The sequence below is a fragment of the Equus przewalskii genome, chromosome 5 (assembly GCF_037783145.1).
Source record: "Equus przewalskii isolate Varuska chromosome 5, EquPr2, whole genome shotgun sequence".
Lineage (NCBI taxonomy): Eukaryota > Metazoa > Chordata > Mammalia > Perissodactyla > Equidae > Equus > Equus przewalskii.
The window spans coordinates 70,084,017-70,107,984 of NC_091835.1; the positions used below are offsets into that span (position 1 = coordinate 70,084,017).

General features: G+C 56.8%; 1 protein-coding gene across 4 annotated transcripts; it reads left to right on the plus strand.

Annotated features, from left to right (window-relative positions):
- Positions 1-6,973: 6,973 nt before the first annotated feature.
- Positions 6,974-22,354, plus strand: ACVRL1 (activin A receptor like type 1). Of its 4 annotated transcripts, XM_070621375.1 has the most exons (10): positions 6,974-7,372; positions 11,775-11,842; positions 12,416-12,667; positions 12,850-13,058; positions 13,304-13,403; positions 13,739-13,885; positions 14,167-14,442; positions 15,228-15,425; positions 18,020-18,150; positions 19,964-22,354. In XM_070621375.1, exons 2-10 carry the CDS (start codon positions 11,779-11,781, stop codon positions 20,096-20,098), a joined length of 1,512 nt encoding a protein of 503 aa, XP_070477476.1. In that variant the 5' UTR covers positions 6,974-7,372; positions 11,775-11,778; the 3' UTR covers positions 20,099-22,354. The 4 variants fall into 4 exon arrangements, with proteins under 4 accessions (XP_070477476.1, XP_070477477.1, XP_070477478.1 ...); XM_008535855.2 differs by lacking the exon at positions 6,974-7,372 and having other exon boundaries at positions 11,454-11,842; XM_070621376.1 differs by lacking the exons at positions 12,850-13,058; positions 13,304-13,403 and having other exon boundaries at positions 7,240-7,372.
- The last annotated feature ends 1,614 nt before the right edge of the window (positions 22,355-23,968 follow it).

Sequence of the window (23,968 nt, forward strand, 5' to 3'; positions counted from 1 at the left end):
CTCTCCTGATGCACACTGGATGTCAGCCAGGCTGGTGGGGACTCCTGGGGAACCCCCCTGACTCCTGCGTGGGCAGAAACCATGTCTGTCTCCCTCCATGCCGGCCGATATAGGCTCAATAAATGCGTATAGAAGAGAAGTGAGTTCAGGCTCCACCAAGGTCCAGAATGCTTAGAGGGGCCTTTATCATCTCCCTCCTCCTCTCAGGGGCTGCCCTGGTTCCTGGAGTGGCAGTGTCCCCAATTATTCCAGGGCATGCCCCAGGAAACCCCTGTCAGGTCAAGAGAAGGCAAAGGAGTACATATCTGGGGGAGGACAGAAGGACAAGTGGGGACTCATTGGTTCGTGTCCCCTTTTCCCCACACGGGGCGCCTGGACAAGAGTTCCTCCTCTCCAGCACTCATGCTTTCCACATGGTTGAAAACATCCACACGTCTTCCACCACACCCACCACCGGCCAGCCGTGTTCCTCCCCACGTTGCTGTCCATCCCCCAGTCCGCTCCTCGCCCTGACCCCTCAGACCTTTCTCCTGTCAGAGCTCAGCGGGCGACGTTGAGAACCCATCTGGCCAGGGTTCATGCAGACATTCAGACCTGCTCGCCTCTCTCCCTTGCCTCAGAAGGCCTGTGGCTTTTCACGGTTAAGAAAGACACCACATCTGAAGCCAGGACTGGAGGGCAAGGCGTGAGGTTGGATGGTCTCTGAAACTTCGACCACATGCAGGCAATGTCACGTGCAGACACACGGTCAGCCAGGGTCCTACCGGGACCCGCAGGGTCACAGGTACAGAAGTGCACACAGGTCCACTGGCCCACAAACTGCTAGTGGCAGTTTGAGAGGCCCCACACGCTAGCATGCATAAAAACACCCCATCACAGAGGGACACAAACACACAGTCTCACTGACAAAGGAAAAAACAAAGATTGGGACCCCCCCCCTCCCTGGGGTTCCTGGCCCCTCTGCTCTGCCCCCAACACTTGGCATTCCCCCAGCCATCCAGCTCCATACTTTGCCTGTGTGACTGGGGTCAAAGTTGTGGAGTCTGTCTGACTGTTTGGAGCAGGAGGTGGGGGCTGAGGGAGGGCCAAACCTCACTCTCAAGTCCTCCCTTTAGACCCAGCTGTCCTCCTTAACTGTGCAAAGCCATGGTCCCTCCAAGGGAAAGGAGAGAGGTGAGCAGGTGGAAACCTAAACTCTGCTCTTGGGCTATTTACTCCAGACCAGCCTTGGACACCCCCGCCCCGATCCCCTACATCTGCGCCAGGGCTCCACCTTGGAGATCAAGGGGCAGAGGCCCGCAGATGAGGGGGTCCTGGAGACCAGGGCTCCCTGAGGGCTCTCAGTACCAGGGCCTCCGGTGCTGGAAAGGGCAGAGCCTGGGCACGGATGCTGGAGAGGCGGGAAAGGGGCAGGATTTATGGCATTTCCCCTCCAGCTGGAAACAAAGGCAGATTCCTGTGTCCAGCTCCAGCAATCCGGTCCCACCCACCCGAGTGGCTGGAGCCGAAGGAAATCCCACTGGCCTCTGGCCTCGCCCAGCCACTCAGCCCCTCTTTCAAACAATCCCTCTCCCAGAGGGGGCCATTACCCACTCTCAGATCCTGGGGACCCCTTCTTTGTCCAAATACCAAGCCTTCTCCATCGGGGATGGTGCTCTTGGCCCCTCAGACTCTCTCCCCAGGCAGCAAGAGTCCCTTCAGCACCACCCAAGAGCCTGCGGGCCCCCTACCCACTTGCCGGCCAACTCTGCCCACCTTCACCCCAGCAAACGCAGGCCCTGATTTCTTTACAGTGGGCGTGAGTCTGGGTGCCTCTAGGAACTGCTGTGCCATCCAAAATGCTCAGCAAGGCCCTCAAGGCATCTCCCCCGTCCTGAGTCTCAGTTGAACGTCCCCAAGTGCCAAGATGGTTCACCTCATCTAATTGACACCGCATCCTTTATCGTAGCAAAACTGCAGCTCCAGCGAAGGGAGCGGGGGGGCTCCTCAGCTGGTGAAAACTCAGAGACACTGTGTGATACCGACAGAACAGGAGCCAAAGGGATACAATTTAAACTTACAGAATAATAACATCACCATCCCCAATTAAGAGGGAGAAAGAAGGGAGAGAATCTAAATCTAAATTCTGGAGCTTTTAAATAATGCCTGAAACTTTTTTTTTTAAACCATAGGCTATTTAAAAAAAATTTTTTTTTCAAAGATTGGCACCTGAGCTAACAACTGTTGCCAATCTTCCTTTTTTTTTCCCAAAGCCCCCCGCCCCCAGTACATAGTTGTATATTCTAGTTGTGAGTTTGTGAGTGCCTCTGGTTGTGCTATGTAGGATGCCGCCTCAGCATGGCCTGATGAGTGGTGCCATGTCCCACGCCCAGGATGCGAACCGGTGAAACCCTGAGCTGCCAAAGTGGAGCGTGTGAACTTAACCACTCGGCCACAGGGCTGGCCCCTGCTTGAAGATTTTAAGTCTAGAGATAGCAGAAAGACAATACGTCCTCGCATCACTTAAACGTGGAGTCTAAAAAAAAGTCAAACTCACAGGACCAGAGTAGAAAAGTGGGTGCCAGGGGCCGGGGGGCGAGGGAAATATGGAGAGGTTGGTAAAGGGCACAAACTTTTAGCTATAAGATGAATAAGGTCTCAGGGTCTACGGTAAAACATGGCGGCTACAGGTGATAACACGGTATTGTATCATTGAAATTCCCTAAGAAAGTAGAACTTAAATGTTCTCACCAAAAAAACAAAGAGATAACTATGTGAGGCGATGGATGTGTTAGTTAACTAGATGGAGGGATCCTCTCACAATGTGTATGTGTATCAAACCATCACGACGTACACTTTAAATAGCTTACGATTTTATTTGTCAGTTATACTCAATAAAGCTGAAAAATATGGAGGTAGCAGTATAAACGTATCATTTAGAGTTGTCGAAGTAAACGTCAGAGGAACAAACAGCCGACACTTTGAGAAGGGGCTGGCCCCAGCATGGGGGGTGCAGTCCAGTCCCCTCTCATTGTAAACTCTTCTGCAGAATCTTATTTATTGATTTTACCCTGCGCTGATTCGGGATTTCTTTAATATTTTCCAGAATGGCTGTCTCACACTTCGAAGGCCCTGCAGTAGCTATGCCTTCATCTGTATCACGACCCCTCTGGTGGCTATTAGAACAGTCACCATTTAGCACCCAGTAAGGAAAGAGACCCCTGTCCCTCGGCCAAGACTCCGCTCTCCCGGCTCCCACTTTGTGCTTTTTCCTACCCCACAGCTCAGCCTCCCTTCCTTAAAACAAACCGGTCGTCTGTATGGTCTTACAGCTGCTAGAGAACTCTCACAGATACTCGCTTTTATTCTGAGAGTGTGGTAGAGAAGGCACTACCAGCCCCTCCTTACAGGTGTGGAAACTGAGGCTCACACACAGGGGCTCCAACTCCGAGCTTGGGCTGTTCCCACTCTCTCTCCTCTTCCTCCAGTGGCAGGGCCTGTTGGGTGCAGGAGAGTCACAGAGCCTCAAGGAGGCAAGAGGGGAGGGCCATCCAGAGGTCGCAGGACTGCCGGGCAGGAGGCCTCCCTGAAGCAGCTCCTCCTCAGGGCCCAGGTTGCGTGCCAACCTACCCCGAGGCATTGTGTGGGCACCGTCTAATGTGGCTCCTGCCCTGACATGCCATCCCTTCCTCAAGAGGTTCCATCCTGAGATGAGTCATCCTGAGGGCTGAGGGTTGGGCAAGGAGTGGATGAACTCATCCAGGGGACATCCTGGAGGAGCCAGCGAGAAACAGGAAGGTGACTTGGTGGCTGGTTCCTCTTCTGCCAGCCTCTTCCTGAGGTGCTGGGCAGCGCTATGGCTGCCCCCACCCTCCCCAACCCTCGGTACCAGCCAAACTGCCCTTTTATCTGAGCTGTGGTGACAGGGCCAGGGACCAGATAGTTTCCTGAATCTTAGAGCCAAAGAAGATCATATAAGGCTGAGAAGGACCTTCGGGAGTATCAGGTCTAACCCTCTGAGTGTACAGAGGAGGAAACTGAGGCCCAGAAAGGTGATCTAAGCCTGGAACCCAGGCCCTATGGCCCTTGGTTGACTGTTCTCTTCGGGACACCAGGGTGCCTTCTGCCCTGAGCTGAAAGAGACCTAAAGAAGTCACTTCCTCTCCCTCTTCCTCCAGGCAAGACTCAGGCTGCATCCAGCCCACCAAGCTGAGACTCTGTGTAGAACAGATGGATAAATGAAATTCACAAGTATCTGCCCTTCTGCCCACAGTTCCTTCTCCTCAGGCACCCTGTTCTCCTGTCTTCATGGTTCTCATGTTTGAAAAAGCCCTAGGTTGTCTGATCTAAATCTCCACTCTGCAATTTGAGTGGAGCAAAGCCCAGCTCACCCTCTGCTAATTTCCCTCCCTCGCTTTTTCCTCCTCCTCATCCTGATGCAGAACCAGCCGTGCAAGTCACCAGGCCCCCCCCCCCCGCCCCCCGTGCAAAATGAAAATGCTGGGCCCTTTGTTCAAACATTATTGAGAATTTCAGGATGGCAACAGCAGAGCATTAAACCAAGCAGAGGCGTCTGCACAGGTTGAACACCCACGAAGCTGGCCCCGCCCTCATGTCAAGAGTAATGCTTCAACTCAATATTCATATCTGGTCCTGAAAGGGCCACTCCCCTGCCTTCATGCAGACTCTGTGTCACCTGCCTGCCCCAGCTGAGAATCTCCCTGCGGGTTCACTCCACACACCCTTCCCAGGGGCTCCAGGCCTCTGCTTCTTACGCTGCTGGGAAATCCTTCCGAATATCTAAATCTAAATCTCAGTCCTCTGGGCCTGTTTCCTCTTGTCCTGTCCTCACCGATTATGGGGAACAGCTGGTTCTTCTGAGTAATTAATTCTTGCAGACTTGGACACAGTCTGTAATTCCTTCTCCCTTTCCTCATTGGGCTCTGTCTCCACTGGGCTTTCTCCAACTGTGTCCCTCCTCTGAGGCCTTCCCAAGATTTCTGCACGTTCCCAAGATTCTCTGCGTGCTGTGGAAGGCACCGGGTTCAAGAAGCCCCAAAGAGCACGGGTCAGGGTCCAGAGGGCTCAGCACTCTGGGAACCAGGGCGGGGGGGTGGGTGGTGTGGGATGGACGACCCAGCATTGAAGAACAGCCCATCCCCTACTGGGCCCTGTCTTCCTCCTCCAAACCCTACTCTTGTATCTGTTTCATGAGCCCTTCCCAGATAAAGTCCCCCATCCCCACTGATGCTCAGCTCTTGTCCATCTCCATGTTTCTGTTCTCAGAGTGTGTCTCAGACTGAATGCTTCCCTTGGGGAAGCCCCCACTTCTGCCTCCCAGGACAGAGGTCCACTGGCTGCAGTTGGGAAAGGTTTATCAGAAGCCATAGCAGGGCCGGGGGGAGCATGGGTCTGGACGATGGACAGGCGGCCACACTCCTAGTTCTCCAGCTAATCGAGTGCCGAAGTGGCCGCTATAATCTGCAAGAGCAGATACTGTAATCCCATAGTACTTCCTATTGGCTGCAGGACACAGCTCCGTCCTGACACTGAAATTCGGGTGTGCCTCGGTTCTGGGATTCACAATGCTCACGAGTTGTGAAGCAGCTGCAGGGTCGGGGCTGGGGAGGGTTTCTGCAGAGGAAGTGAGGTCAGTCAACAATTGATGCCTGTTTGAGCCTTTACCCATTGTCTCCCCCAGCCTCTATTCCCGGCAATGGGTGGGGGTCCCTGGCCCATCTCACAGAATCCCCATATTAGAGCAAGACACCGTAGAGGTCTGCTCCTGCTCCTAATACCCTGGTCTTTCCACTCGGCTCTGAGGCCACCTCCTCCCAGCCTTGTCATTTATTAATTTAATTAAACACTTTCCGGAAGGGCCTACGCTGTGTCAGGCTCAGCAGACAGCATTTTTGCTTTGAACCGAGCATGTAACATTTCCCTTCATTTTCACAGCCCTGTGAGGCTGGCTGTTTATCACACCCTTTTAGCAGATGGGGAACTGAGGCATGGAGAGGTGTCGCTTATCTAAGGCAACTAGTCTGGATTCCCAGACTCCAGGGTCTTTGTGGATAACCAGGAGGCCAGGAATAAAACCATAAAGCCGGGAGTCCTGCCTCCAGGCTGCTTACAGTAGTCATAAAGAAGGACAAGGATGTCAGAGCTCAGAGCCTGAGGATGAGGAAGGGCGTCAGGAGGAAGAGTCTGTTTCTCCCTGGGGGAGAAGCCATTCTGCACCCCCACCACAGCACCTTGTCCCAGTGGTGTCCCACAGGAGGTTCGGTCCCCAGCTCTAAGACTCCATTTGGTGGGGAGAGAGGTCTGCCTCGAAGGGGGCAGTCCAAGGCGGTTCCAAGCCTCTCCCTCCGTTCTGGTCGCCCACGGTGGGGAGAGGCGTCCTTGTCACCGAGCTGAGCTGTGCTGCGGCTGACCGATGGGGCTCAGCCGTCCTCACCACTGACCCAGAGCCGCCCCATCTGGGCCTGTTTACCCTGCGCTGAGCTGAACGCAGAGAGGCTGCGGAAGAGGGGAGGGGACAAGAGTGGGTGAAGGGGCCCGAGGGAGGAGACTGAAGGATTGGACCGAATGGAGAGTCCCCAAGTGGAGAGACAGTCCCCGCCGGGGGGGTGGGGTGGGGGGAAGCCAAAATATTTGAGACCCTGCCAGCCCCAAACTCTGCCCTTGCTGCTCTGAGCTTCTAGGCCCAGGACCCAGGGCTGAGGGTGGCAGAAGGGCAGGTGACTTCCTTTCCCTTCCTCCTCCCCTCATGTCCATCCCTTGGTGCCCCCCCTCCCATCCCAGGGTTCCAGGTCGCCCCCTCAGCAGCTCTGAACGGGAGGGACGCCCCCAACCCTACCCCGGCCGTCAGATGGTGCCTCCTGTGCCTGCTCTGGTCCCCACGGCTCCGGCCCGGACCCCACAGGACCCCCGGCGGCCCGAGTCCAAGGACCGCCCCCTCGGGGAGGCGGATGTGGGAGGCTCGGGCGGGGGCGGCGATCCCAGCGCTGGGGGGTGGGGGACGGCCGCCCCCAGGGTCTGGGAGCCTCGCGGGGGAGGGTCCAGCCTCGCAGCCCCAGCGAGGGGCGAGCGGGCGGCCGTCGGCGAGCTGGGCAATAGGAAACGGTTTATTAGGAGGGAGTGGTGGAGTCGGGCCAGGCAGGAAGACGCTGGAATAAGAAACATTTTTGCTCCGGCCCCTTTCCCAGTCCCGGGAGGCCGCCGCGCCAGCCGCGCCGAGCGAGCCCCTCCCCGGCTCGGCTCCAGCCCCGCGCGGGCCGCGTCCGGACCCCGGCCCGCCGGCCAGCGCTCGTCGTGCCACCGCGGCCGCCACCGGCACGGGAGGCGCCCCGCCCGCCGCACGCCCGCGCCCCAGCGCCCGAGCGCAGGCCCGGAGGTGAGTCGGGGTCCTCGGGCGCGGCGGGGGAGGGGGGCCGCCCGACCCTCGCCCCGAAAGGGCCCTTCCTTCGGGCGGATCCCAGAGACCCCCTCAGAGAGGTCGCCGCAGCCTCTGCCCCAGCTCATCCCGAGAGCAAGCTGCCCTCGCCCTCCGTGCACATCTGCCTTTTATCCCACCCAGACTGGGAGGGGGCTGGGCTGACCCGGCTAAAGGATCAGAAAACGGTGCTCCTGGGGCCAGTCACTTAACTTCTCCGTTCTCCCGCCCTCATCCATAAAATGGGCTCATGGCCCTCCAGGCGGCTGGCCGTGACCTGGGAGGGAGGGTCCGCTTCCAGCGCTGTCGAGCTTCCCCTTGACGCCCACCTTTCCCAGACCAGCCCCTGCAGCTCAGGCTTCAGGAATCTGACCCTGAAACTCCATCCCGCAAACCTCACCTGGAACCCTGCGTGGTCAGATGATCCCCTGCCTGGCCTTCCTTCAGGATCCAGGCCAGAGGGCATCCCCGTCTCCCTCTAGGCTGGGACCCCAGGTTTTCAGTCTGCCAGGAGGCCGGTGGTGTTGAGCCCATCTCTGGGCTGGCCGCATCCACTCTCTATTCTTCTCCAGGGATGTGCATAGTGGACAATAGCTCCCACTCTCTATGGGCAGCTTCTGGCTGAGTCAGAGTCTGTCCCCTCTGATCCCGCACTGCCCCATTTGTCCTAGTATCTGTGCTCCCATCTCATGGGGTGGTTAAAAATAGCTACCATTTATTGACTACTATGTAGACACTTAGATTTATTTTTCTCATGTAATCCTGGCGACAACCTATCAGAAGAGGTGTTATTATGCCCATCCTACAGAAGAGGAAACAGATTCAGACTTGAATCACTTGTCCAGAGCTCCATGGATGGTGTAAATGGCGGGTTGCCCTTTTGGTCACATTTGTTAAGTGCTTACTGTGTACCACTTAGTACCCTGCTAAATGATTTTACTACATTATGCCTGTGAAATGAGTGGTATTATTATTGCCATTTTTCACAGGAGAAGCCTAAGCCTCAAAATGATTAACTAACTTGCCCCAAATCTCACCACTCTACGTGCAGAGGCAGGATTTGAACCCAGGTCTACACAGTCCAGAGCCCACGTCCCAACTTTTGTGCTAACCTGTGCTGCCTCTGCAGTCTGTCTGAGACCGTGAAATCCAGGCTTGATGCTACATCACTCTGCTGTGACAGGCTAAGGCAGTGATGCAGATGAAAGGGCTTGGTGTATGATAAGGGGCAACCCAGATCGAGAGGCTCAGTCTGGTCCTCTCTGTTTGGGTGAGAGCTGCTGACGGGCAGAGCGGGCGCTTCCAGCCCTTTCATAATCACCCCTGTGCGGAGCCACTGCTGCTGATGGGAGCAGGTTTTCTCAATCCCTCAAGTGGGCTGGGAAGAAAAAGATTGACAACCACCTTCCAAACACAGCCCCACCTAAGACTAAGCCTTCCGCAAACAGATAACTTCTGTCTTCACATCTAAACAAACCCGCATCAGGCACCTGCTGATGATGACAGCAGCAGGCACTCTGTTAATGCCTGAGAGACCTATTCTTTCTTTCTGCTCCGAGAGACTCACCTAACACCAAACGTCCGTAGGAATAAAATGAGCAAACGAAGATTTCTTGCCAGCAATTTAAGTTGATCAAGACACATGGAGTGATTATAGGCGAGAAACTTAACATCCCCGAGCCTCAGTTTCCCCATTGGGTGGTTGTGAGGATGAAATGAGATCCGTTAAAGCTCAGTAGTTAGCACATAAGTAGTGCTCAGAGGAAGTTCTCTTCTTATTGAGGGTTTCACAGTGGTAGGTTAATGTTTAAAATTAGTCTAGCATTTGTGATTTCTGGCCAACAACAGTGATGCTTCTGTCAGCAGGAGGTCTTTCACGAAGTTTTGCTTAGAAGTGAAAGGATGCCGCCAGTCCCCAGGAGTCCATCTGTGCTCGAGTCAGATCTCAGAGCGAATCTTGCAGGGTCAGCTCTGAGTTTGGACTAGTCAGGACTCAGCACCCTCCTGTACTTAGCCCCACACTGGGCCCAGGTGAAAACTGGACAGTCACGATCTACTCCACTAGATCCCCAGGATTAGACCAGAAGTGAGTTCTGCAAATGCTGCCTGGCCCTCCCTGCCCTGCACTCCCAGGCTTGAGATGTCGAGAAGAAGCCCTCACCCTCGCCCCGCCCACCCTCTGCAGTCCTCCAGTACAGGGGGAGGCCCCCGGGGGGAGGAGTGAGAGCACCCCACATCCACTCATCCAGGAGGCCCTGCACAGTGAAATGAAAGCAAGGGGACCCGTCTTAGCATGGTGACATTTCTCAAAGTGGGATACCCACACAAACTGATCAGAATTACCTGGGGAACTTTTACAAAATGCATGTTTCTTGCTGGGCCCAGATAGACTGCATCCGAATCTGGAGTGGGAGAGAGACCAAAGAATGTGCATTGCTAACGAAGCACTTCAGGTGATTGATGCTCGAGAAATTGGTGAGAGGGTGGCCTGGGGCCTGGCCAGAGAAGAGGAAGCATGGGTGGAGGATCCTAGAAGGAAGCCGGATTTCATCCTTATTGTTACCCACTTTTTCCTTCCTGCCATGTACCCTCTCCTGAGCTGCTTTCTGAGCAAGCAAAGGCTGCCAAGGATGGCTTCCCGCCTGTACCCTAGTGGACAAATTCGGCTTGTCTGGGGCTCACTCCCCCTCCAGCCTCCAGTTCTCCTGCGAGTCCTCACTGTCTGCCAGGAGGGGCAAGAGACAGGAGGTCAGGCAGAGGCTGGGGACACAGCTGCAGCAGCCCAGGGCTCCGTTTCCTCCCCAAGCCCTGGGCCTCTGGGGCAGAGGAAGCCTGGGCAGGAAGGCCAGAGCTGCCACCAGCCAGAGAGGCCCATGAAGCTCCCCCAACAGCCGTCCTGCCCTCAGAGCCTCAGCATCATGCATCTTCATTTGGCACCTTCTTAGACTATGGGCCTTCTGCAGCTTATGTGGCCATATGTCCAGCCCTACCAGCCTCACCATGTGATGCCAGAAGACACTCTCCCTCGTGTTAGCTGCCCCTGCCTGGGGATTCGGTCCCCAGGCACATAGTTGGACACTCTCCACCATTTAGAAAGTCCTTCTTGCTGTCAGACCTCAGTCCTTCTTGCTGCAGCCTCAGCTCTTATCTTCTTGTTCTAAACCTTTGAGAAATGAACAAGGGGGTGGCTTCTGAAGCACTAGTTCTGGATTGGGGACTACCATAGATCAGAATTACTTCCCTTAACTAACTCTTCACCAAACTTCTGGAACAGTTCAACCTCAGCCAGCCATGGAAGGTCAAACATTTAGTATCTAAGTGTGTTTCGCTTCCTCTCCCACATCAGTGGCCCTCCCCCCATGCTTTCTCATGACAGCAAGGAGAGAGAAGGGGGCCAGGGTATGGCTCAGAGGGCATCTTATACTCTAGTGAGGTGGCAGAGAGATTCCTGCACAGCTGGCATGACCCAGCACTGTCAAAGCTTTGTATGGCTGTTATAATCCTGAGGGCTCAGACCTGGCTGCCCCCCTGGATTGGGAGACAGAGTAGAAGGAGCACTGGACCAGGAGTCTGGACACCTGGGTTGTACTCCTCGTACTGCCACTGAATCCTGTCTGACCTTGGACAAGTCTCCTCCTCTGTCTGAGCCTTCAGCCCATCTGCTCTAAAATGAGGAGCTGGGCTTTGTGACCCACAAGGTGTCCCCCAAGAATTCGGTCATGAGGGTGTTCCAGCCCCACGTGGCTCCTGCAGACCCTGTGGCTGCTCCAGCCTGCCCTGAGAATGTGCCCTGAAGTCCCCGCCGTGCGTGACTCCGGTCTGTTCTATCCGGACCTCAATCTAAACAATCTTGATTCCTGTTCCCAGCTTGGCGGGACCCTGAATGGCAGGAAGTGAAGAGAGGAGCCTGTTTATGTTCGAGGCAGCCAGGGCTGGGGGGGCACTGGGGAAAGGGTGGGCAGGGGTGGAGGCTGGGAGGGGGTGGGCAAGAGGACAGAAGGGTGGAGGGCTGCTCAAGAGATGCCCCTGCCACCCTAGCCCCGTGCCCTCTGCGCCCTCCAGTCTGAGCTCAGCAGCAGAGGGGCACGGCTGGGAGTCCCCCAAGCTCTCAGTCACTTAAACGTGGCTCCCCACCCCTCACCCCTAACAGGATGGTTTCCATGGGGAAGTGAACCAGGACTTCCCCTGCAGGCCCCGCCCCAAGGCCAGATGCAGGGAGTAGGGAGGAGGCCTCCCTGCCCCCCCAAAAAAACTCCCAGTGATTTCCTCTGAGTGGGAGGGACCTGTGGTCAGTGGCTGAGAACACGGAGGGGATCACATTTCACAGATCTTAGTGCATCCTCTCTCCTGCTCCTCTCTTCAGGATCATGACCTTGGACCCCCCCAGGAGAGGCCTTCTGATGCTACTGATGGCCTTGGGCCTGACCCAGAGTGAGTACTGGGGGAGCAGGTAGGGAACAGGGGCCTGGATGGAGAAAGGGCTATCTGGGCTCAGCTCAGCTCTTGCTGGGGCTGAGTTTGAGGAGCTGGGGAGAAGGGATTTAGGAGCTTGGCTGGAGCGTGAGAGACAAGCTCAGTTAGGCTAAGCTCCCAGCTGCCCCAGCCCTCCTTTGCTGTCCTCTTGATTCAAACCTGCAGTCTGGTGCTCTGTCGGTCTCCAGGGTGGAACTACTCTCTGGAGGTGCAGAGAGTGGGGACGTTGGCAGGGAGGGCCTGAGAGGGCCCTCAGAGTTGAGGCTGGGGGCCAGGGCTGGGCCTGGAACTGGGAGGGGAGGTCCTAGGATCAGGGAGGCAACAGAGGCCTGGTTCTCATAGTCTCAGCTGCCCCTAGTTGGGGGTAAGGCTGGGGAGGGAAGGAGAGTCTGAGGATGGAACTAAGGGACCAAGGTCTCAAGGGGTTTGTTTGAGAGGTCAGAAGGGAGAGGGCTGTGGGACAGACATGGGTATTGGTTTCAGCCTGGGGAGTTGGGCCCAGAGTGGCTGAGCTTCTGGTGTGTCTCCCAGGCGACCCCGTGAAGCCCTCTCGGGGCCCACTGCTGACCTGCACATGTGACAGCCCACACTGCAGCAGGCCTACCTGCCAGGGGGCCTGGTGCACAGTAGTGCTGGTGCGGGAGGAGGGCAGCCACCCCCAGGAACATCGGGGCTGCGGGAACCTGCACCAGGAGCTTTGCCGGGGGCGCCCCACCGAGTTCGTCAACCACTACTGCTGCTACAGCCCCCTCTGCAACCAGAACGTGTCCCTGGTGCTGGAGGGTATGTCCAGCTGCCCTCCAACCCCTCCCCATCTCCTCAGACCTTGCCCTCCCTGTCTTGCTCTCCTCTCATGCTCTGGCCAGGAGGGTGGGGGTGGCAGGACCCTGGAACTGATGGCAGAGTGGCAAGGTAGGGGGATCTGGCCTGGTGGAAGCTGGGCCTCAGTTTCCCCCCTCTGGCAGCCACCCCAACTCCGGAGCAGCCGCAAGTAGATGGCCAGCTGCCTCTGATCCTGGGCCCTGTGCTGGCCTTCCTGGCCCTGGTGGCCCTGGGTACCCTGGGCCTGTGGCATGTCCGGCGGAGGCAGGAGAAACAGCGGGGCCTGCACAGCGAGCTGGGCGAGTCCAGCCTCATCCTGAAGGCGTCCGAGCAGGGGGACAGCATGTTGGGGGTATGGGCATGGGGGAACCTGGGACACAGGGTGGTGGGAGGTAGACAGGAGCCACAGAATCAGAGGGGATGCAGAGTGACAGGCAGCTGAGAAAGGCACAATCACAGACACTCAGAGATTCGAGTGGGCGGGGAGCTGGCCGAGGGAGGAGCATCAGAGACACAGTAGGAGGACCTAGGTTGAGGATGGAGAAAGGGGCTAGGGTGGGTGGGGGCGGCCTCTCAGCGGCCTCTCGGTACTCCTAGGACCTCTTGGACAGTGACTGTACCACGGGCAGTGGCTCGGGGCTCCCCTTCCTGGTGCAGAGGACAGTGGCACGGCAGGTTGCCCTGGTGGAGTGTGTGGGTGAGCAGTGGGTGAGCCGAGGGGATGGGGACTAAGGGCTCCCATGAGCTTGGAGGGCTGAGGGAGCTCTTGGCTTCTGGAGTGATAGGCAGGGCCAGGCCTGAGTCAGAATGGGCATTCTGCTGAGCCAGGAGTGGCTGGAGATGGGCACGGCTAGATCCTTCTGTAGGAGCCGGGGTGGAACAAGAGGCAGATGGGGATGGGTCTGGATTAAGGTAAACATAAGTGTCAGAGGTTCTGCAGATGGGTTCAGTGCAGCAGCATCATGGAGCACTCTTCTGGGGATTACTGTGCCCAGGGCCTTGGTGTGACCCTCTCCCTCCCCTATGGCCCAGGAAAGGGCCGCTATGGTGAGGTATGGCGGGGCCTGTGGCATGGCGAGAGTGTGGCCGTCAAGATCTTCTCCTCGAGGGATGAACAGTCCTGGTTCCGGGAGACGGAGATCTACAACACAGTGTTGCTCAGACATGACAACATCCTAGGCAAGCAGGGGGTTGCTATGCCAAGCCTGGGGCTCTCATCCCTCTGCACTCAGGGCTGGAGTTGCCAGGCCTCTGGACATTGACCTAGCCCTGACCCTAATCTCTGACTCCAGCTTCCTCTTTGACCTAAGCCAGACCAGCCTCAGCTGGTCTCAGCCCTAGCCCCAGCTTTGCCCTGACCCAGTTCTTCCCCTGACGCTAGCCCCAGCCGGGATCCTGACCAGCCCAGCTTCCCTCATCCCTAGGCCCCTCGGCTGAGGCATCTGACCCTCTGCCCACAGGCTTTATTGCCTCAGACATGACTTCCCGCAACTCGAGCACACAGCTGTGGCTCATCACACACTACCACGAGCATGGCTCGCTCTACGACTTTCTGCAGAGGCAGACGCTGGAGCCCCAGCTGGCTCTGAGGCTAGCTGTGTCCGCGGCCTGCGGCCTGGCGCACCTGCACGTAGAGATCTTCGGCACGCAGGGCAAACCGGCCATCGCCCACCGCGACCTCAAGAGCCGCAACGTGCTGGTCAAGAGCAACCTGCAGTGCTGCATCGCCGACCTGGGTGAGCGGGGCGGGGCAGGGGCGGGGCCTCCGCAGGTGGGTGGTGGGGCGGGCCTTCCCCACGGGGACTGGGCGGGGAACGGGCGGGTCCTTCGCAGGTGGGGGTGGTGGGGCGGGCCCTCCGCAGCGGAGCGGGCGGGGGCAAGGGCGGGCCCTCCGCAGCGGGGCGGGCGGGGACAAGGGCGGGCCCGTCGAATGGGACGGGGCAGGGGCGGGCCCTTCGCAGGTGGGTGGTGGGGCTTGCCCTTCGCAGGGGGCGGGGAGAGGCGTCCGCAGGAGGCGGGGTCGCGCACTCTCCCTCTCCGCTTGGTTCCATCCCTGCTGGTTTGGGTGGGTGGCGACAACGACGATCCTGATTGGCTCTTTAAAACTTAGAGATGTTTGCTGTCTCATTTCACCTCCGCAAGAGCCCCACTAGTTGCCTAAACGCTCTTTTCAAGCCCAGCCTCTTTCCATCACACCACCCTGGCTCCAGGAGTTGGGTTGAAGGGGCGGGGAGCCAGGAACCTGGGGTCTTAGTCTGGCTCAACTGTCTACATTGCGCCCGCCTCACTAGGCCTTGGGGCTCTGCTCTGCGAAATGGGCATAACATGCCTGCCTTAGACAGCGGCAGTTGTTCCTGTGGCTGCTGTCTCCCAGGCCACCTCAGGGCAGTCTCCATTTGCCTGCTCCTCTGTGTCCCACCGCCTTGCTCCATCCCCACCTTGCCCCCTGGACCCCTGCCTCATGGAACTGCCCTGTCTGGGCTCGAGTGAGCAGCAGGAGTGACAGACCCGGTACCCACAGGCCTGGCTGTGATGCACTCCCAGGGTAGCGATTACCTGGACATCGGCAACAACCCGCGAGTGGGCACCAAGCGGTACATGGCCCCTGAGGTGCTGGATGAGCAGATCCGCACCGACTGCTTTGAGTCCTACAAGTGGACAGACATCTGGGCCTTTGGCCTGGTGCTGTGGGAGATAACCCGACGGACCACTGTCAATGGTGAGGACCCACCTTGCGCAGGATGGGCAAAGGGGAGTGGGGCAGGTGCACAGAGAGGCAGACAGGCAGGAGATGGGGGCCTCCTGCCATGGTTAGTGCCTGTGGCCTGAGGGGTTTGTGACCAGACCTCCTGGATTCCCTTCATTGTCACTCACGAGCCGGTTCAGCTGAGTGACCTATCAAGGTTCATCTGAGTCTGCCAGTCTGCGATTCTGACCATAAAATCTTGGGTAAGTGATAATAATAGAAATGTTAATAGCAGCTAACATTTATTGAGTTTAAATGTGTGCCAGATGCCGTGCTACATATATGTATCATCTTATTTAATCGTCCTGTGCTGGCAGGGAGGTGGTATCGCTCAGTGGTTAAGAGCATAGGCTGGGAATCTGATGGCCTAGGTTCAGTTCCTGATTTCACCACTGACCATGGGCAGGTTACTTAACCTCTTTGTGCCTCAGTTTCCACATTTGTAAAATGAGAATGAAAATAGTTTCTCGTTGTTGAGATAATTCAAATAAAGTTTTCAGGACACTATCTGGAGCTATTTTGGAGCTCAGGAAATGTTAGTGGCAATTCCTGTTGTAATAATGAGTGCCTGACACAGTATCATGCCCATTTTACATCTGAGGGGACTGAGGCACAGAATTACAGCCAGCTAGAGGCAGCACTGTCCTCTGAACCCAGGCAATCTGACTCTGGGGCCGGTGTTCTTTATCACTGTGCTCACTTAAACCTCTCTGGTCCTTGGTTTCCTTGTCCACGAAAATGCCTGCACTGCCTGCTTATTGCTACCTCATTATTCCTGAGGGTGCTACAGGAGACTCAGCTTAGGAGGGGCTGGGAGCAGGCAGAGGGACTTCATTCCCGCTGGCCCCGTAGAGGGGGCAGCCCTGTGGCTGGTGCCCTCCCAGCCCTGGGGTAGATGGATGACAGTTGGTGGTCTGGACTGGGTGGAGAGGCTTGTCGGTCTTTGTGGAAACTGTCCGTGGGGAGGGGCTGCCTGGAGTCCTGACAGGTTGGGGACAACCCTCAGGATATGACTGGAGCTCTGCTCCTTGGGGACAGGGCCACTCTCATTTCCTGAGCATCTGCCAGGAGCCAACCCCACGCCAGGCTTCATTTGCCCTCAGTGGTCATCGACTGGTGGAGGCTGAGGGGTAACCAGTCCCTCTGAGAGACTCTCGAGGGGCTCAGATTCCTGCCCCTTCGGGCGTGGACTCCCAGAGTGGGCTCTAGAAGCTGGGGTCAGGGAAAGGGGGTGCCTGGAGGGAGCCGAGCCCCCCAGGACCAGGCTGCAGGCAGGCAGGAGAGGAAGGCTGGCCTGGCCGGGGCCGAGGGAGGCTGACTGAGGCTCCTGAGGCCGAGGGAAGCTCCTCCAGCCCACACAGATTTGTGGCGCATTATAAACACTGTAATCTGGTGTCAGCCCCGGCGCTGATTAAAGGCCCATTAGACACGCTCAGGCCTCTGCGCAGCACTGATTAGGGCGCGAGTGACACTGGGCTGGCCTGGACGCTGGCCATGGGGAGAACAGCTGGAGCAGGCTCGACTTGGGTTGGGCTGTGCGGCCGGGCCCCCCACCTCAGGCTGGGAAGCAGGGTGGGGCCTGGGGCGCTTTCTCCGGGGCTGCCTCTTCTGCCCAAGCTGTTTGCAGCTCCACAGGCATCGTTTTCAGAAAGCTCCTGCTAAGGACTGTGCACCTGGGACAATGTTGCGGGGCGGAGCGCCCTGCTGGCTGAGAGGGTCAGCAGAGGCCTGTGCTGTCCCTGAAGGTGGGTGGATGTTATCTGGACCAGGGTGAAAATCCCTTTCTCTTAGGAGAGCTGTTTTCTTCCCCTTCTCTTTGTTCCACATCCTCACCCGGCAATCAGCCAGCTACCCTCCCTTAAGGTAGCTTGGAGATCAAGGGCATGGGCTTTGGTTAGACTTTCTGGGCTTAAACCCTGGCTCTGTTCTTTACTCCCTGTGTGACCTTGGACAAGTTTCTTAACCTCTCTGGCCTTAATTTCCTTGCTTATCCGGTGGAGCTAACAGTATTACCTCATAGAGCCGCTGTGAGGATTTACGCAGTACACTTAGGACATACCTGCACAGAGTCAGTGCTCAGTACACTTGAGGTATCACTGGGTGTCTGTGATAGTTGGGACCTGGGAGCAGTACCCAGGCCCAGGGCGAGAGGCAGTGGGAAAGATTGGAACAAGATCTGGCCTAGGAATCCAATTAGATGAGTTTAAACCTTGACTCTGCCATTACTAGCTGTGTAACCCTGGGCTCAACTTCCCTGAGCATCAGTTTCTTCATCTGTCAAATGCAGGTAATAATAGTACCCACCTCACAGGGTTGTTGTGAAGACTAACAGGATAATGCATGTAAAGTGTTTATAGCACAATGTCTGGCGCATGGTAAGTGAAAAATAAATGGCAGTAATTATTATTATTATTTGTGAATGTATTTACTATATTATAGTATCCCTCTCAGGGGTAGTGTAGCCAGGCACTCTTTCCTGGCCCTGGACAGAGGGTGGGCACTGCTCTCCTCTAGGTGGTATTGGGCCTTCTTGTCCTGAGTGATTGTCCCACCCCCTCTCTCCCCAGGCATCGTGGAGGACTACAGGCCACCCTTCTATGATGTGGTGCCCAATGATCCCAGCTTTGAGGACATGAAGAAGGTGGTGTGTGTTGACCAGCAGACCCCCACCATCCCCAACCGGCTGGCTGCAGACCCGGTGAGAGCTCCACTGGGCTGGGATGGATGGTACGGTGGCTCACAGCTGGGACTTCTGGGCCCAGGAGCTTGTATCTGAGACCTCTGCTTCACCTTGGATAGAGTCTGGGGGATGGATTGCAGGGACCCCCCAGATGCTCCCTCCCACGTCCCCGGCCTGTGCGCCCCCAGGGACCGTCTGGGTGTTCCGGGATTTTCAGGACCCTTCACCTGGCCTGAAAGCCAGAGGCACTCTGCTGCACTTCCTGCTGTGAAAGCTCTGCTGTTTGTTTTCTCTCAGAACACTCCACGTGCTCTGACAGGGCACATCCACACGTGGATATAAACACAGGCACGCAATGCTCCTACAAACACACACTCACAGGTGCACACACGTACACATACACACACTCTGCACACGTGCACAGATACACACGTGTGCATATACATGATCACAGATACACATGTATGCATATACACACAGATACACATACACTCTACACACGTGCACAGATACACACGCTCACATATACACAAAGATACACACGTGTGCATATGCACACCCACAGATACGCATATACGCACTCACAGATACATGTGTGCGCATATACACTCAGATACACATGTATGCATATACACACTCACGGATACACATGTGCACATACACACAGATACACATGCATATACATACACACAGATACACACATGCGCATGTACACATACAGATACACACATGGGCATACACAGTCATAGGTACACACAAACACACTCATGGATATACGTGTCTACATATACACACTCTCACTGATACACATGTGCACATATACACACCCTCACAGGTATACATGTACACATATACACACCCTCATGGATGCACACGTGCACATATACACATACTCACAGGTACACACGTGCACATATACATGCTCATGGATACACACGTGCACATATACACACACTCACAGATGCACATGTGCGCATATACACACACTCGCAGACACACACCCATGCACATGTATACCAGAGTGTTGGCCCCTGAAGCCACAGAGCAGTCTCCTTTGCTGACCCTTATTTCCCTGTTACCTCTCACAGTGCATACATTAGGTGCTCAATGAATGTTTACTGAAAGAATGAATAAATGTACACATGTGTAACATATATGTGTACATAGACACACGTACAGTTCTATGCAACACACAATCCACAGAAAGCCACACATGCATTCCCGTGCACGCACACATGCACTCCCTCTGAGGAACAAGCTTGAGTGCTGAGGCAGAGCTGGGCTGGCTCACCCTGGGACCACTGAGCTTCCAGGCTTTTTCAGGGCAGTGTCCACCACCCATTCTTCCACTGTCTCCTGGGCCCAGCCAGGGCTGGCGGAGGGCTGGGGAACCTGCCCTGTGCACTGGGGTCTGGCTGCACATGGGGATGCGGGAGGCCCGTGGCTTGCACATCTCCCCTTTCTTGGATCTTGGTGGAGGTGGGGGTGGGGTGAGGTGTTCCCCAAGGGGGGCCCTGAGTGCTCCTGAAGATCGGAGTTCTCTCTCTGCCCTGTCTGACTCTCTCCATCCTCCTTCTCACTCCACAATCTTCCTCTTCCGTTTTTTATCCTTCCCTTCTCATCCTTGCCTGGTCCTCCATCCTCCCTCTTACCGCTTCTGTCTTTGCCCTCCCCTTCCTTTCAACACTCTCGTGTTCCTCTTCTTGTCCTTTCTGTCTTGCTTGTGTCTCCCTATTACTGGGACATCCTCCATCTTCCTGGGTCCTCCTTTCTGTCTCTGCTGACCCATGCCTCCGCTTCCTCTCCTCTGCCTCTCTCTCCTGTCTCCCAGGTCCTCTCAGGCCTGGCTCAGATGATGCGCGAGTGCTGGTACCCCAACCCCTCTGCCCGCCTCACCGCGCTTAGGATCAAGAAGACGCTACAGAAACTCAGCAACAGTCTGGAGAAAGCCAAAGTGATTCACTAGCCATGGGCACCTGACGTCTTCAGCGGGGCTGAAGGGGGGCAGTGGTGGTGGCCTGTCTGGGTAGAGGTAGTATGACTGTGTGTGCTAGGGAGGGGAGTGCCCCTCTGTGCCTGCCTGGCTCTGGCTCGCCCCCAGCCCATCCAGCCAAAAATACAGCTGGGCTGAAACATGATCCCCCCCTGTCTGGCCTGCTCAAAGCAGCAGGCTCCCTGACGCCTGGCTCCCTCCCCACCCCCACGCCCTGGCGCACCCCTACCGCCCCCAAGACAGGATGCAAAAGAGGCCCCAGAGCCAGGGTGGCCGAACCGGGGAAGCCCAGGCCTAGAGCCTGGTCCTGCCCTTACCCCCTGCCCTCCATCAACCCCACCGCCCCGCCAAAGCTACCAGGGTAGCACAGGGCCCTGTCCGCCCTTCAGTAGACACCCTGCCCTGCCAGGCCTCAGCCTCTGGCACAAGCCTCAGACACCCAGGGACCATCAGTTTATCTCCATGGGTTTGTGTCTCAGCTCCACGACGCCATGGGCCTCTCTTTCCCTGATGAGACCCCAGCTTGTTGAATGCCAGCCTCCTGGGAGAGCTGGGGCCTGACCCTGGGCCCCTCCCTGCACCCCCATCCTAGCTGACTCATTAGGGCATTAAACCCAAAGAGTTCTGCTGAGGGTGTGGCAGGGTCATAGGCCAGTGGAGAGGTGGCAGGTCAGATGGGTGAGGCCCAGGACTTGCAGAATAACTGAGAGGACACAGGCCGAGCATGGCAGGGGAAAGCCTCAGCTGGTTGTCAGGACACCCAGGTGCTGGTCCTGGGTGCTTGCTCTATGTGACAAGAAGGAAGCCTTCACTGTCCCAGGACCTTTGTGTCTTCACCTACATGGTAAAGGATTTGATCCTGATGTCCTTTGAGGTCTTTTCAGCTCTAATTTTCTTTGAAATGTCAGCCTGTGTCAGAGCTCAGCTCATCAGTCCAACTCCTTAGGCCCCAGCCCCTGGCAATTTGCCTCAAGATGGGGATTTGAAAATAACTTTGTCTGAGTCCAGGAGTGTCTGAAACACCTCCTAGTCTAATTCTACAGGCTCCAGTTCTTGCCTTGACCCCTGCCAGTGACCATCCTTGGGCTCAGACAGCCCTGGGCCTTCTGGCCGGCAAGCCAGCTGCTCACCCCCTCTGTGGCTTAGCCTTCTCTGCCAGGGCTGAGAAGGGGGCTGAGGACTGGCTTCCTGCAGGGCCTCTGAGCTCCGAAAGAACTCTGGCTCCAACCGACAAGCCTCCAGCACCAGGTTCCTGCTCCCCCCGGCCCCCCCCCCCCCCCCCGCCCCAGGCTCACACCCTTGGCCAGGCCCCAGAGAGTCTGTATCTAGGAAGAACCTCGTGGCTCTAGGGAAACACACAGAAAGTTCGGCACTTGCAAATGTCAAGGGCATAAGTCCATGCACGGAGGAGGTTATCCTGAAGACTGGTGCGTGGATGGGCAGGAGATAGAGCTGAGGTGAGGGCTGGGCACGGGGCGGCGGGGGGACGGGGACACGACGAGGCGGGGGCACACTCTAGGGACAATGCCAGCCCCAAGCTTTGGAAGAACCTAGCCTCACAGCCCTCAGCCCCTGGAGCAGGATGGGGAGGGACCCTCCATTCTCCAGAGGAGGTGAAGCAAACAGCGTCCTCCCCTCCTGCTGTCAATGACCCAGCACAACCCCCCAGGCTGGCTCGTGGGTGTTTCTTCCACCATGGCGTGGCACTTTCCCAGGCCTGGCTCCCAGCATTGTGCAAGGCCCAGAGGAGAACCAGGAAGTGAAACTGGGTGAACACAGAAAGCTGGATGGACCTGCCGGGCTCCCAGATCATCCTGGGACAGCTTGTTTCCCAGCAGTTTCACATCTTCTGGTCACTGGAACCCACCCAGGCCCGGAATCAGTCTGCCCCCGAAGGATTTTATTTCTACAGGATTTGGGGGCAAAATGTCTCCTCTGAAGACTCCACAGCCAGAAACTGAAAGCAGCAGTTCCCCCAAGGCTGGAAAATCCCTAAGAGAAGGTCTAAGGCAGGAGGTGCAGTGCAAGGGGAGAGGGGAGCCAGCGTGGGTAGGACAGCCAGTGGCCAGGGAGGCACTGGTGAGAGCAGTCTGCATACTGCTCCTGTCCGACTGCAGGAAGGTGTCCAGGTTGGAAATCACACCTCTCCTACCTGGAGATACTGTTTGTGGGGGCAATTATCACGTGCATAGCACATAGTAGGTCCTCAATAAACTGGTTGAATCCTGAGCTCCTGCTGAATATTCCTAGGCCTGTGCCTCTGCGGTGGCCTGTGGCAGAAGGAACCTGTAGGGGACAGGGTATCACGCCCCGGCTCAGCCCTTAGTAGACAAGTCAGGTTCGCGCAGCCCCTGCTTACGCCCGCGCAGTGGCCCATGTCTCAGTTCCGACCCTGGACTGGGAGCAGTCTGCTGGCGGCGCCGGCCACATCGCCCTCTGCTGGCTGAAGGGCTGCCCCGCGGCCGCCTCTGTCCTGCCCTGCGCGGGGACCCGCGGGCCTTGCTCGAGCAATCAGGTCACCCAGCCCCCGCGCGAGTGTGCGGACGCCCCCCCGTGCTCCTGTCTGCGGGGGCTGTCCCCCGAAAGCCGCACCTAGAAAGGAGCTTTCAGTGTCTTCGCTCAGTGGTGGCTTGGACCCGCCTGCCTCCATTCCCTGTTCTCAATTCCCTTCTCGACTGGGGTCCCCACCTGGCCTGGAGTCAGTCCTCATCCCCACTTTGGAGTCCTGGGCTCAGAAAATAGCCTCGCCAATCCCGCGGGAAATCGGAGGCGGGGACGTGCCGTGGGCGAGGCAGGTATTAAAAGAAACAGAGAGGAGACTTGTCCGTCTGATGCCCAACCTAGAAAAATCTGTGCCTTGGTATCAGAGGCCCTCTTAGGGAGGCACGGAAAGGGTACCCGAATCCCTTTTACCACAGAGGACCTCTCCTACTCCCTCCAACCCCTGAGTCTGCCTCATGCCTGGAGCCTCCTGCAGTCAATGCCCTCCTTCCCAGGGGACCTTTCAGACCAGCTTTGGGGAAATAAGAGCGTCTGGGCATCCGACGAAAGCAGCCTGTCCCCTCCCTCTGTGCCTGCCAGACCCTGGTCCTTACATCCCCACCCTGATGCCCACACTATGCATGGAGAATGGGTAAAATGGCAGTTGGAAAACTGCAGAAAAGGAGCTACCAGGAGCCTGGCTGGGGTCTGGGAAAGGAGAATTGGCTCCTTCGCCTCCAAAGTGAGAAGAGTCCATGGGAGGTGACCATGTCCAAGCCCCCCGTCCACAGAGAACCTACCTGCCTTTGAAAGAGAAAGACCCATCGACTTCTTTGCAGCTTTGCCCTGCTTTCCTTACCAATTTCCTTACCTGTACAGAGGGAGAGGGTCGTCTGTGTGGTAGGGACCCTCCCTGAGGGGTGATAAGTGTCTATTACATGCCCAAGTGGGTGAAGGTGGTCCCTGGAGCATGAACTTTGATGTTGAGCCCTGCCAAGGCCTTGTGGTACCCAGACCCTCCAGGGCGTTATCTCTACCCTCCCAGTCACCATTCTCCCTCAGTCCTGCCTCATATCAGCCTTCAAGGAGGGTGCCTGCTTCCTCCGTATCCTCACTGACATCAAGATCAGCAGACCAAGAGATGGCCAAGTCCTCAAGCCTAAAAGACCCAGCCCTGGGGGCGGAGTGGAGGGGTGCGCGTCCTGAGTCCGGTCTCCCAGGGCGGCGACCGATGCTAACTGTGCCGTTGTCACTCTGGGTGGGCGACTCTTGGAACGAGCTGCTTCCACCAGGGCCACATTCAGTTTGCTAGAAATAGAGCCAGAGGGCTTCTTGACTTTGCATATGATTTGCATAATGTCA

Bases quoted from the DNA above. Each gene is read 5' to 3' on its own strand.
- ACVRL1 (XM_070621375.1), top strand. From the start codon at position 11,779: ATGACCTTGGACCCCCCCAGGAGAGGCCTTCTGATGCTACTGATGGCC. The intron at 13,886-14,166 runs GCAAGCAGGGGG...CTCTGCCCACAG, and splicing joins CAGACATGACAACATCCTAG to GCTTTATTGCCTCAGACATG. The intron at 15,426-18,019 runs GTGAGGACCCAC...CTCTCTCCCCAG, and splicing joins CCGACGGACCACTGTCAATG to GCATCGTGGAGGACTACAGG.